The following is a 13207-nucleotide window of genomic DNA, read 5'->3' as shown; positions in this document are numbered from 1 at the left end:
GAGACAGGGTTTCACCATGTTGTCCAGGCTGGTCTCGGACTCCTGACCTCAAGTGATCTGCCCGCCTCGGCCTCTCAAAGTGCTGGGATTACAGGTGTGAGCCTCTGTACTCGACCCATATTTTGATATATTTCCTTCTGGTGTTTGTCCTATAGATATGTTGGGATTATACAGATGCTAAATTGCTTTTTTCATTTACTATTATATCAAGAGCATTTCTCAAGATCATAAAATATTCTTTAATTATGTGACTTTTTATTTATTTATTTGTTTGTTTGTTTATTGAGACAAGGTTTTGCTCTGTTGCCCAGGCTGGAATGCAGTGATGCAATCTTGGCTCACTGCAGCCTCCACCTTCCAGGTTCAAGTGATCCTCCCACCTCAGCCTCCTGAGTGCCTGGGACTATAAGCATGCACCACTTACCCTGGCCTGATTTTTAACATTGCAAAAAATTCATGATTTTACCAAGATTTGTCCAAAACCCAACTGTTAGTCATTTATCTTTGCATGCTATTTTTTTTTTTACTGATCTCTGATTATTTTCTTAGGATACCCTCCTAGACGCAGAATTACTTGGTCATAGGATAAGTACATTTTCAAAGCCCTTAATACATATTTGTTTTAGCTCCTAGTACTAGGCCTATTACATAGTAGGTACTTAGCAAATAATTGTTGAATGAATGTACGAATGCCCTCCAGAAAGGTGGGGCCAATTTATACTCCCACCTGCAGTAAGAGAAAAGAGCCTTGTCTTGGTCAGTCCACATCACAATAGGAGTAATGATTATAGCTGGATTTTGGTTTCTGTGACTCTGGCAGAGAAATCATCTATTTGCCTTAAAACAAAGAAATGAAAGTAAAAAGTTGAATCCTCCCTAAATGACATATGGTTTTGCTTTAATAGACTGCTGCTTTTAAACACACTGGCACAAAAATGGAATGGAGGGAGAGTTCTGATTATTTTAGGGCTGAATCATGAAGGTCCAGGATTCCTTCTTCACATCTTGCTCTATTGGATCTTGGCCCCTGGGACCAATCTGTCATGGCTACTTGACTCAATGGGGCTGCCCAACAATCCCGATAAGCTTGAGATCTGGAGAAGGGACCCTTTATATATGATGTGGGCCTTTCCTGTGATGTCAAATTTTGGTGGTGGTGGTGGGATTACCAAGAAACTTTGTTCCCTTATCTGAAATGTAGAAATTTAGTGGAGGCAAATTTAAGAGTTAGGAACCTTCTATTCTGTCAACTGTAGGGGAAGGAGGAAACTAATATTGACTTTGTTTTGTTTTGTTTTTCCGGAGATGGTCTTGCTCTGTTGCCCAGGCTGGAGTGAAGTGGCATGATCATGGCTCACTGCAGCTTCAACCTCCTGTGCTCAAAAAATTCTCCCACCTCAGCCTCCTGAGTAGTTGGGACCACAGGTGTGAGCCATCATGCCCAACTATTTTTTAATTTTTTTTTGTAGAGACAGGGTCTCACCATATTGCCCAGGCTAAACTCCTGGGCTCAAGCCATCCACTCTCCTCAGCCTCCCAAAGTGCTGGAATTACAAAGGTGAGCCATCATGCCTGACTACGGTTTGAGGTGTTTTTGCTTGTCTGTTTTTTTGTTTGTTTTTTGAGACAGAGTCTCACTCTGTCACCCAGGCTGGAGTGTAGTGGTATGATCTTGTCTCACTGCAACCTCCCCCTCCCGGGTTCAAGCAATTCTCCTGCCTCGGCCTCCAGAGTAACTGGGTCTACAGGCGCGTGCCACCATGCCCAGCTAATTTTTATATTTTTAGTAGAGGGGGTTTTGCCATGTTGGCCAGGCTGGTCTCAAACTCCTGACCTCAGGTGATCCACCCACCTTGGCTTCCCAAAGTGCTGGGATTACAAGCGTGAGCGATCATGCCTGACCACCGTTTGAGTTTTTCTTATGTGCCAAGCCCCTTCCCAGTCTACTGCATTCCTTGTATTAACCTTTTCATACAAATAATGTTATCTCCACTTTGCAAATTGGGGAGTTGGGACTCAGAGAGGTTGGGTAACTTATTGAAGATCACACAGCTGGTAAATGCCAGAGCCATGGAGATGATGGTCCTCTGATTCTAAATTTAACTCTTCAGTATCCTGGAATGCTGCCCTAGGAGAGGGCAGTGTGGGTGAAATTTCTAGGTATATATGGAGATGGGGGGATGAGGTGGTGCCAGGATTATGGCTTTGGGTTCAGGCAGACGGTGGGCAGATTTAGGGCTGAGAAGTTGATCCCAAGGTTCTCTGGCTTGGCTCTTGGTTTGAAGTTCTTCTAGCCCATATGGTGGGATCAAAAACTCCCAAGTCTAAGGGATGTGGTTGAGCCCGCAGTGGGGGCCAAAAGTAGAGGCTAGGGGGTCTCTGGACCATTTTATAGGGTCTCCAGTTCTTAGAGCTTGGGTCTGAGGGTTCTGGGGCCCAAGACCTCCAATTATGGGGTCCAGCTCTTAGGTGTTCAGGCCTGAGGAGCCACGTTCAAGAGTCCCTGTGAAGTCTCAATAGGAAGGGCTTGTTTCAGAAAGTCTTGGGTTTGCAGGGCTCAGACTGGGGGTCCCATCCTGAAGGCCCTTTTTCTGAGTTTTAGGGTCCTTGGGCCTGGGGGGTGACAGAGGTCCAGTTCTGAGGGTTTCAAGACGTACAGTCCCAGAAAAGCCCAGTTCTGAGAGGCCTGGTTTGGAAATCTCGCCCTGAAGATTCCTGGATCCCAGGGCTCGGGACCAGGCGTCTCTGGATCTGAGGATCCTGGTAGTGATGGCTTAGGGTGGTGTTCCCTGGTCCGAAGCCCGGAGCTAAGGGCACCGGGTCTGCGGTGCGGCTGCAAGGAGCTGGGAAGCGCAGGTCCATGGCAGCCGCGAGGCGGAGGAGCGGGCCAGCGGGCGGCAGTGCTGGCGGCCCCCACACGTTCTCCGCTGGGTCGGCGCTAGGACTCCGGGGCGGCGGCCGTGGGAAGGGCGGCGCTAGGACCCCGCGGGCCCGGCGGCGCGTGGGGCGGCGCGTGTTGACAGCGGCGACGGTGGAACCGGGCGGGCGGCGGGAGTCGGCGCCTCGGGTTCCTGCCTCGCGTCCCTAGGCGGCGGCGGCCGGGCGTCCCGGGATGGCCTTCATGGAGAAGCCGCCAGCCGGCAAGGTGCTGCTGGACGACACGGTGCCGCTGACAGCAGCCATCGAGGCGAGCCAGAGCCTGCAGTCTCACACGGTGCGCGGCCCAGCGGGCGGGCGGGCGGGCGGGCGGCGTGGGGCGGCCCCGGGCCGCGAGGGGGCTGCGGGCTGCCTGGCGCGGGCCGGGCAGGGTCGTCGGACGGAGACCGGGCCACAGGGTGGGCGGCCCTGGCCGAGAAGGCTGTGGCGCGCCGCTGGGTCTGGGTCAGGGCCCCTGGGGCCCAGGCGAACGCTGAGGCCCGGAGGGGCCGAGGATGTGGACCGCAGCTCCCGGCGCCGCGGGGTGAAAGGAGCTCGGCGGCGACCAGGAAAGCGACTCCGAGTTGGGGGGCGGGGGCGGGGGCTGCAGGATTCCCGGGCTCACCTTGGACCAGGGGAGCAGGAACGAGACCGCTCAGGACCATCCACTTCTGCCCGCCGCTAGCCTTTTCCTTTTTGAGGCCGTGGAATTTCCTCCTTGCAGCTGAGGGTCTGGGTGATGGGGATGAGGGTGTGCCGGGCCAAATGAAGTGTGACTCCAGAGCCTACTTGTTGGGACAGCAGAGTGTAAATGGCTGGGGTCTGCAGCCCCGTTTCCAGGTTAGCCGCTTGGCCCTGGTCCCGAGAAGTGGTAGGGGCGGCAGTCGGGGGGCTGTTAAGCAGGTGTATGAATGTGCTTCTCTAACTTGCTCTTTGTGGGCAGTGGTAGCATTCATTTGAGTTTAAAATCCACTCGAGTAGCATAAAGGAGTAATAGGTCCTCATAGTAAACATTGGCAGGGTTCATTTCTGCTACATATACTGTCTTTTATGGGGCTTTAAATCCGTGGTTGTTTTCATTTGCTTGTACCTTTTTTTTTTGAAAGGCCCACTATGCATTATAATTTCCAAGCAATAAATCCAGGAACCAGCAAGAAACCTGGAGCTACCAGCTAGTGGGACTTTTTTGGAAAAGTAATGAATGAGGAGAGAGATTCCTTCAATTGTGATGTTTTGTCAGGCCACCGAATCAGATTCAGACTCAGAGGCTTGTTTGTTTACCATTGCAGTGTGTTTGGGGTGTCATCATCTGGAGGCTAAAGCTCACAATAGCCTTCTGTTTCTCTTTTCGTTCAAGTTCTTCTGATGACTTCAAAGAGACCTTTTATTCTGTTGTATTAAAGTGAGACTTTTTTGAACCTCAGTTTCCTCTTCTGACAGCCATGCTTTGTAGAGCTTGAATTGTTCAAAGCATTCACTTCCAGTTAAGAAAATTATTATCTTTTTTAAAAAGTGCTATTTATTTCACACTGCGTATCTTTAATCCTATTCTGTAGACATGTGAGAGGGCACATACAGGACAGAATTTGTTAAACTTGCTATCATTTGTGCCTAAAGGGAGTATGGCATAAGGGTTGAAATTTAGGATAGAGAGTCAAGAGTAATTCGCTATTAAATTTGATTTTTGACTTGACTATTGGCAAGTAAGTCTTATAACCTTTCAGGGAATAGAGTCGAGTCCTTTAGGTTTATTTGTATTGAAAATAAAGAGATAGATGTTTATAAATACTCACAAATTACTTTCTCTAGGAAGCATTCCATGATTTCTACAGTCCCAGCCCATGTGCCTACCCACACCTTAATCTTGATTAGTTTGTCCTGTAATTACTTCTTTACTTTTTGTCTCCATCAGGCTACAAGAGGAGGGGCACTTCTTCCTCACTTTTGGGTCTCATTACCTGGTTTTTGATAGGATTTCAAATGTGTTTATCAAATGACTAAATAATCCAACTTCAACCTTACTATGCCTCTTTTTCTGTTTATGTAAAATGGTAATTGTGAACATTGAAAAAATAACCTAGAGATCAGTGCTTCAGTTAGGTGGCGAAAGATGCAATAGGATTCTGTTTTTATTGTAGATCTTTTCTGTGTGTGTGTGTGTGTGTGTGTGTGTGTGTGTGTGTGTGTGTGTAGACAGCGTCTCACCATGTTGTCCAGGCTGGTCTGGAACGCCTGGGCTCAGGCCATTCTCCTGCTTCAGCCCCACGAAGTGCTGGTACACAGATGTGAGCCACCACACCTGGCCTTGCAGATCTTTTCTTTAAAAAATAAAATAATTTAGGGTAGAAAATGGCAGTTCTTATAGGGATGACTGAACACAAAAGACAATGACTCACAGGAGACCCATAGAGGCAGATGTGGTAGAGTAAAAAACGTAGCATTGTCTTGCATAATTTTTTGACTGTTCTGTGTTCTTGTCATTTCAGCTGTAAAGTTTGACTGAGAAATGTTGCATCAGCCCTGAACTTTATTGAGAAAATCTTACGCTGATGCAAACTTTTTGGACTGTTAGTGTCTTATGAGTAAGTCTTTTTTAAAACAGGAACTGTTGGAAATTATTTTGGAAAGAAGTAGTTGTTAAGAGCGGTATGTAGAAGAGAAAGGCACTGTTTTTTCTTGGGAAGATTGAAGATGGCTTTCCAGCTTGGTAGCTGAAGGGAGATGGTGTTCCAGAAGTCAGAGCTCTACTCTCCCTTTGAAATGCTGAATCTCTAGGAAGTTACTCCTTGGCTGTAGACAGAAACATACGGAGATAGAGACAGACTTGGGGTTGGAAGAGGCAAGACCTTAATACAGGTCTGGGCTGATACTTGCTAGTCATGTGATATAGGCTGGGCAAGTCACTGAAACGTTTTTGAAGTTTAGTTTTGTCATCTGTAAATGGGAGTAATAAATGCCTGCCCTGCCTGCCTCCCAAGGTTGTTAGGAAGATCAAATGAAATCATCTTGATGAAGTATTTGTGAAGTGTATAATCTTCCTCGCTCCATCTCTTCACTCCCTGACAACATTTGTGCAAAGGGTTAAACACATTAGAGGGCATTATTGCAAGTAAGCTCATTTCTGTCCATAGTTCCTTTCATTTATCAAGTTTGTTTAACCTTGGGAAACGTGTGTGTGTGTGTATATATATATATATATATTTTTTTTTTTTTTTTTTAAATACCAATGGGGTTCTTGCTGTGTTGCCCAGGCTGGTCTTGAACTCCTGACCTCAAGTGATCCTCCCACCTCAGCCTCCCAAAGTGCTGGGATTATAGGTGTGAGCCACTGCACCCAGCTGGGAAACCACCTATAACATAAATGATTTAGGATTTGTGAACTTGGTAGGAAAAAATTCTGTGATTTGGAAAACTCAGTCACCAGTAGGATGAAGGGAACACAAGGTCACCACCAGAAAGGCATATTTGGATGAGCAACTGGCAGAAAGGATGTGTGTTGGTAGGTGATTCTGTGCTTTGCTGATGCCGATGCATCATTTTTATGGAGCAAAATGAATTTAGCATTAAGAGCTAGACCAGCCCTCTGCTGCAAGGAAATGAAGCTTCTATAAAATCAGACAGGCTAGTATTTAGGGGGAGGATGCTTTCAGGTTAGGTTTGGAGGAAGAAGAAGGATTTTCCAGACAAAAGGAATTCTGGTGAAAAGCCACACAGGTGAGTTGTGAGAAAATTTAGGAGGACCAAGAGAGGACAAGGGAAAGATAAGTTCTTGGCTACATAAAAGGGAAAACTTTTTAAAGTCAGTAGACTAAAAAAATGCTTACCTAGCTGAAATAGAAACCAGAGGAAACAGAAAGTTTTGGAAAGCGCTGTTATCAAATGTGCACATCCAATTTTTGCTGGTGGGTAGGCTGTGTGTGATAGCTTTTCATCTCAGTTTTCTCCTTTTTTTGGGGGGTGGGGGACAGAGTCGCACTCTGTCACCAGGCTAGAGTGCAGTGTCGCAATCTCAGCTCACTGCAACCTCCACCTCCCAGGTTCAAGCAATTCTCCTGCCTCAGCCTCCCAAGTAGCTGGGATTACAGGTATGCACTACCACACCCGGCTAATTTTTGTATTTTTAGTAGAGATGGGGTTTCACCACGTTGACTAGGCTGGTCTTGAACACCTGACCTCAGGTGATCCACCCGCCTCGGGCTCCTAAGGTGCGGGGATTACAGGTTTGAGCCACCATGCTTGGCAGTTTTCTCCTTTTTAAATATTCTTCTGTGGAGTTCATCTGGATCAGGGACTGTTTATCTTCCATTTGGACATTTTGTTTTTGAGAAACAGTTAATTATAGTGATAGTTAAGGCACAACAGAGAACATTTTTTAAAATCTGTGGAAAAGATAATATTACATGTTAAAATCTTTACTGAAAATGGATCTCTCCTTGAAATTTTGATATTTGGAAATTGCATTCCTGCATGGCTTATTTATTCAGCTGTACTCATTCATTCAACAAAAATGTATTAAATGCCTACTATGTGCCAGGCACATGCTAGAGATAGAATGGTGAACCAGACAGCTCCTGCATCCATGGAGCTTTTGTTCTGTTGGATTTCAAGGTCTTTTTTTTTTTTTTTTTTTTTTTTTTCATTGTGAGACAGGGTCTTGCTCTGTCACCCAGGCTAGAGTGCAGGACCACAGCTCACGGCAACCTCGATCTCCTGGCTCAAGCAATCCTCCTGCCTCAGCCTCCTGAGTAGCTGGGACTATAGGCATGCACCACCATACCTGGCTAATTCTTTGATTTTTAGTAGAGATGGGGTCTTGCTGTGTTGTCCAGGTTGGTCTCAAACTCCTGAGTTCAAGTGATCCTCCTGCCTCAGCCTCCCAAAATGCTGGGATTACAGGTGTGAGCCACTGTACCTGGCCTCAACTAGGATCTTTACCATTCATAAAACAGATGGTTTTATTGGCTTGGTTTATTGAGCTTCAGCTTCTCATCAGTGACCCGACCCTTTTTATAGACTTTTAAACTCTATTTATTTATCACCAGAATAACTATTCAATTTGAATAACTATTCAAATGTAATGCCAAATTAGGAGACATTGCTGCTTTCAGATCCTGAAATTTTAAGGTAATCTAGTACTCAGTATCAGAATTAGAACTTCCTTTTAGAATGCTACTTGGAAGTTTCTTTAGAATTCCAAGTTATACTGAATACTTAAAAAAAATTTCTTAGCCAGGCGTGGTGGCTCACACTTGTAATCCCAGAACTTTGGGAGGCCAAGGCAGGCAGGTCATCTGAGGTCAGGAGTTCGAGACCAGCCTGACCAACATGATAAAACGCAGTCTCTACTAAAAATACAAAATTAGCTGGGCGTGGTGGCACATGCTTGTTGTCCAGCTACTTGGGAGGCTGAGGCAGGAGAATCCCTTTAACCCGGGAGGCGGAGGCTACAGTGAGCCGGGATTACGCCATTGCACTCGCCGTCTCAAAAAAAAAAAAAAATTACTTTAGGCCAGGTGCGGTGGCTCATGCCCATAGTCCTAGCACTTTGGGAGGCTGAGGCGGGTGGATCACCTGAGGTCAGAAGTTCGAGAACAGCCTGGCCAACATGGTGAAACCCCGTCTCTACTAAAAATACAAAAATTAGTTGGGCATGGTGGGGTGTGCCTCCCAGCTACTTGGGAGGCTGAGGCAAGAGAATTGCTTGAACCTGCGAGGTGGCGGTTGCAGTGAGCCAAGATTGTGCCATTGCACTCCAGCCTGGGAGACAGAGCAAGACTCCGTCTAAAAAAAAAAAAAAAATTCTTTTAAAGATGTTTGCATACTGTGTGATAGTTAACTTGCAGCACTTCCTTTTTCTTTTTTTTTTTAGCTGGAGTCTTGCTCTGTCCCCCAGGTGGGAGTGCAGTGGCGCGATCTCAGCTCACCGCAACCTCTGCCTCCCGGGTTCAAGCAATTCTGCTTCAGCCTCCCGAGTAGATGGGATTACAGATGCCCACCACCACACCCGGCTAATTTTTGTATTTTTAGTAGCGACAGGGTTTCACCATGTTGGCCAGGCTGGTCTTGAACTCCTGACCTCAGGTGATCTATCTGCCTCAGCCTCCCAAAGTGTTGGGATTACAGGTGTGAGCCACTGCACTCAGCCATCTTGCAGCACTTCCACACATTATAATAAAATATAAGAGCAGTTATTTGCTGGGCATCTATTCTATGTGGTTATGTATTTTTCCCCACTTGTCCTGGAAATCTGAGATGGACGCAGTTGGAAAACCCTGAGTTGAAAGCTTTTAGGTACTGGTAATTAGTTCATTTAGAGATTGTAAGTTGTCTCTTCCTATTGAAGACGTTGGTTTTTTTGTTGTTGTTGGGTTTTGTGGGGGTTTTTTTGGTTTTTTTTGAGATGTAGTCTTACTCTGTTGCCCAGGCTGGAGTATAGTAGTGCGATCTCGGCTCACTGCAATCTCCACCTCCCAGGTTCAAGTGATTCTCCTGCCTTGCCTCTTGAGTAGCTGGTATTACAGGCACCACCTACCACGCCCGGCTAATTTTTGTATTTTTAGTAGAGATGGGGTTTTACCATGTTGGCCAGGCTGGTCTTGAACTCCTGACCTCAAGTGATCTGCCCGCCTCGGCCTTTCAAAGTGCTAGGATTACAGGCGTGAGCTACCGTGCCCAGCCAGAAGTTGCTTTTTTTTGCAGCATTTATGGGCTGGTGATACTCAATCTCTGTATATGATCTGTTTTGAGGACTATCCCATGAGAAAGGTTTCTCGTAATAAGAATATAAATCTGAGTACCTGACTATAATTACTAGGAAGAAATCTAAGATTCTGGGGCTGAGATTTATTTTATGTGAAAAGATAGTTACATGTTTTGCTTCCCTAGGGAACAGTGGAAAGAGCCACCCATGTGTACTTAGCTTCCATATGGATTGTGATCTTGAGATTGTTCAATATATAGATTTTTTTTTTTTTTTTTGAGACGGAGTTTCACTGTAGTTGCCCAGGCTGGAGTGCAATGGCGCGATCTCGGCTCACTGCAACCTCCACCTCCTGGATTCAAGCGATTCTCCTGCCTCAGCCTCCAGAGTAGCTGGGATTACAGGCAACTGCCACCATGCCTGGCTAATTTTTTTTGTATTTTTAGTGGAGACGGGGTTTCATCATGTTGGCCTGGCTGGTCTTGAACTCCTGACCTCAGGTGATCCACCCGCCTTGGCCTCCCAAAGTACTGGGATTACAGGCCCCAGCCGCTGCGCCCGGCCGATTTTTTTTTTTTTTTTTTTTTAAGACAGGGTCTCTCTCCGTCAGCCAGGCTGGAGGGCAGTGTGGAGCAATCTGGGCTTACTGTAGCCTTGACCTCTCCAGCTCAAACAATCCGTCTGCCTCAGCCTCCTGAGTAGCTGGAACTACCGACATGCATCACAATACCTGGCTAATTTTTAAATTTTTTGTCGAGACAGGGCCTCCCTATGTTGCCCAGGCTGTTCTCAAACTCTTGGCCTCAAGTGATCCTCCCACCTCGGCCTCCCAAAGTGCTGGGATTACAGGTGTGAGCCACCGCACCCAGCCTAGATTGTTGATTGAAAGTTTAAGGCTGGGTGCGGTGGCTCACACCTGTAATCCCAGCACTTTGGGAGGCTGAGGTGGGCAGATCACCTGAGGTCAGGAGTTGGAGACCAGCCTGACCAACATGGAGAAACCCCATTTCTACTAAAAGTACAAAATTAGCCAGACGTGGTGGTGCAAGCCTGTAATCCCAGCTACTTGGGAGGCTGAGGCAGGAGAATCCTTGAACCCAGGAAGCGGAGGCTGTAGTGAGCCGAGATGGCACCATTGCACTCCAGCCTGGGCAACAAGAGGGTAACTCTGTCTCAAAGAAAAAAAAAAAAAAGTTTGAATGGGTTTACTTGGAGCAAGTAAAGTAAACCCCTCTGTTCCTCACTGCAGGGCAGGTAGTGGTTTCTTTTTAGGCTGCTAGAGATTTTGGGGTAACGTCATAGGAAATGAATCTCCTTTATGTTCCAGCTTTTAGCACCCTGAGAAAGGGGGAAATGGATCCCATTTTAGAAGTCATAAGAGCTTAAGTGTTTGGGATACCAGAGGGGGAGTAATAGAGTTTTTCCTTTTTTTTTTCCTTAAACTAGAAGTCATTCTTATCAGTGCCTTCCTTTGCAAGCACCAAGGATGTACAGGGGGAAGTTAAAGTTGACTCCTCTTCAGAAGAGATGACAGTGGCCCTTCATTTGTGGTTTGAAACTTTTGACTTAGGAGTGTGGAACAAGTGCTTTATCTTTGGTAAATACTTGGACCTCAGGAGGAGGAGAGTTTCTTCAGATTGACCATTTAGTCTCCAGCTCACCTTGCTGACAACCACATTTAGGGTAAGTAACCATTTTTAGCTGAAGTTAAAATATCAAGTGTTTTGAGCCGGGCATGGTGGCTCATGCCTGAAATGCCAGCACTTTGGGAGGCTGAGGTAGGCAGATCACTTGAGGTCAGGAGTTTGAGACTAGCCTGGCCAACATGGGGAAACCCTGTCTCTACTAAAAGTACAAAAATCAACTGGGACTGGTAGCACATGCCTGTAATCCCAGCTACTTGGGAAGCTGAGGCAGCAGAATTGCTTGAACCCAGGGGACGGTGGTTGCAGTGAGCCAAGATCGTGCCACTGCACTGCATCCTGGATGACAGAGTGAGACTCCATCTCAAAAACAAAACAAAACTTTATATAATTCACATACCATATGAGTCACTCATTTAAAGCATACAATTCAATGGCTTTTGGTATATTTACAGAGTTGTGTATTCATCACCACAATCAATCTTAGAACATTTTCTTTTCTTTTCTTTTCTTTTTTTTTTTTTTTTTTTTTTTTTTGTGAGGAGTCTTGCTTTGTTGCCCAGGCTGGAGTGCAGTGATGTGATCTTGGCTCACTGCAACCTCCGCCTCCCGGGTTCCAGTGATTCTTCTGCCTCAGCCTCCTGAGTAACTGGGACTACAGGCACCCGCTACCACGCCTGGCTAATTTTTGTATTTTTAGTAGAGATGGGGTTTCACCATGTTGGCCAGGCTGGTCTCGAACTCCTGACCTCAGGTGATCTGGCTGCCTCAGCCTCCCAAAGTGCTGGGATTACAAGCATGAGCCACCACGCCTGGCCAGAAAATTTTCAGTACCCCAAAAAGAAGCCTTAGTCATCACCCTGTTTTGTAACTCAGAATATGTTTTGTTTTTTTTTTTTTAAACCTGCAAGGCTACTAAACTAATTTAATATAAACACCTGATTACCAAACTCCAAGAAACAACCAAGTTCTATTGTTATCGGAATTGTTTCAGAATGTATTCTAAGCACAAGTTCTTCAGCTCTTCGGGCCCGACTCCTTTAAGGATCTCATCACAGGGACTGCTTCCCTGTTCATAAATACCCATAAACATGTCTTTGTGACCTCTCAGAACCTCACTGACCTGAAGCCCATTCTTAGGCTTTGGATCTTAGGGCAAGAATCACTGCTGGAAAAACTTTTTTAGGCCAGGCACGGTCGCTCTTGCCTGTAATCCTAGCACTTTGAGAGGCTGAGGTGGGTGGATGGCTTGAGTTCAAGACCAGCCTGGGCAACATGGTGAAACCTTGTCTCTACTAAAAATACAAAGATTAGCCAGGTAAGGTAGTGCATGCCTGTAGTCCCAGCTCCTCGGGAAGCTGAGGCACGAGAATCGCTTGAACCTGGGAGGCAGAGGTTGCAGTGAGCTGAGATCGTGCCAGTGCACTCTAGCCTGGGCGACAGAGTGACACTCTGTCTCAAAAAAAAAAGAAAAAGAAAAAAAAGAAAGAAAAAGAAAAACTTTTTAAAACTGTAAACTTGGGAGTATTACTTATTTTAGTTGGTGTTAGTTGGTGAAATATGTGCATCTGAAAAATGTACTATAATACCATCTATACCATACTTTAAGAAAATCCTGTATTTAGAACAATAGATGAACTATGTCCTCTTAGTTTGAAAACAAATTGCTTTGGGTTGCAGCTTGCCTGGCGCGTTTAAGTGTGTGCACAGATGACTTATTAGACAGTGGCATGGGGAAGGGCAAAGGGCTCTGTGCCGGAGAGCAGGGTTCTAGGCACGGCTCTGCCTGCTGTCGCAGCACCTCTTTATGATATTTAAACAAGGCTGCTCACATTTCTTTGATGTGCTCATCAGAAATAGGTCATTTCTCCTCGTTAATTCAGTTGAGGCTTTTTTGCTGGACTGGGGGGAAGTGAATGGAGTGTTGGTATGGGAGAATCCTGGATCT

The 13207-nt window shown here is 46.1% G+C and overlaps 1 protein-coding gene across 16 annotated transcripts in view; it reads left to right on the top strand.

Annotated features, from left to right (window-relative positions):
• Positions 1 to 289: 289 nt before the first annotated feature.
• PXK (PX domain containing serine/threonine kinase like) overlaps positions 290 to 13207 on the top strand; it is a 93741-nt gene continuing 80823 nt past the window's right edge. For 13 of the 16 annotated variants that reach the window (XM_024244408.3, XM_024244407.3, XM_063722018.1 and 10 more), the window contains exon 1: positions 290 to 3214. In XM_024244408.3, coding sequence (XP_024100176.2) covers positions 3113 to 3214 — 102 coding nt within the window. In that variant the 5' untranslated portion in view covers positions 290 to 3112. Of the gene's footprint in view, positions 3215 to 3316; positions 3757 to 11129; positions 11300 to 13207 lie in introns of those variants that run through there. The other 3 variants (XM_054551968.2, XM_054551967.1, XM_024244412.3) reach the window with 3 other exon arrangements.

This window comes from Pongo abelii, chromosome 2 (genome assembly GCF_028885655.2).
Source record: "Pongo abelii isolate AG06213 chromosome 2, NHGRI_mPonAbe1-v2.0_pri, whole genome shotgun sequence".
Classification (NCBI taxonomy): Eukaryota; Metazoa; Chordata; class Mammalia; order Primates; family Hominidae; genus Pongo; species Pongo abelii.
The sequence above is the reverse complement of the archived record's forward strand: the minus strand, read 5'-3'. Positions and strand labels throughout refer to the sequence as shown.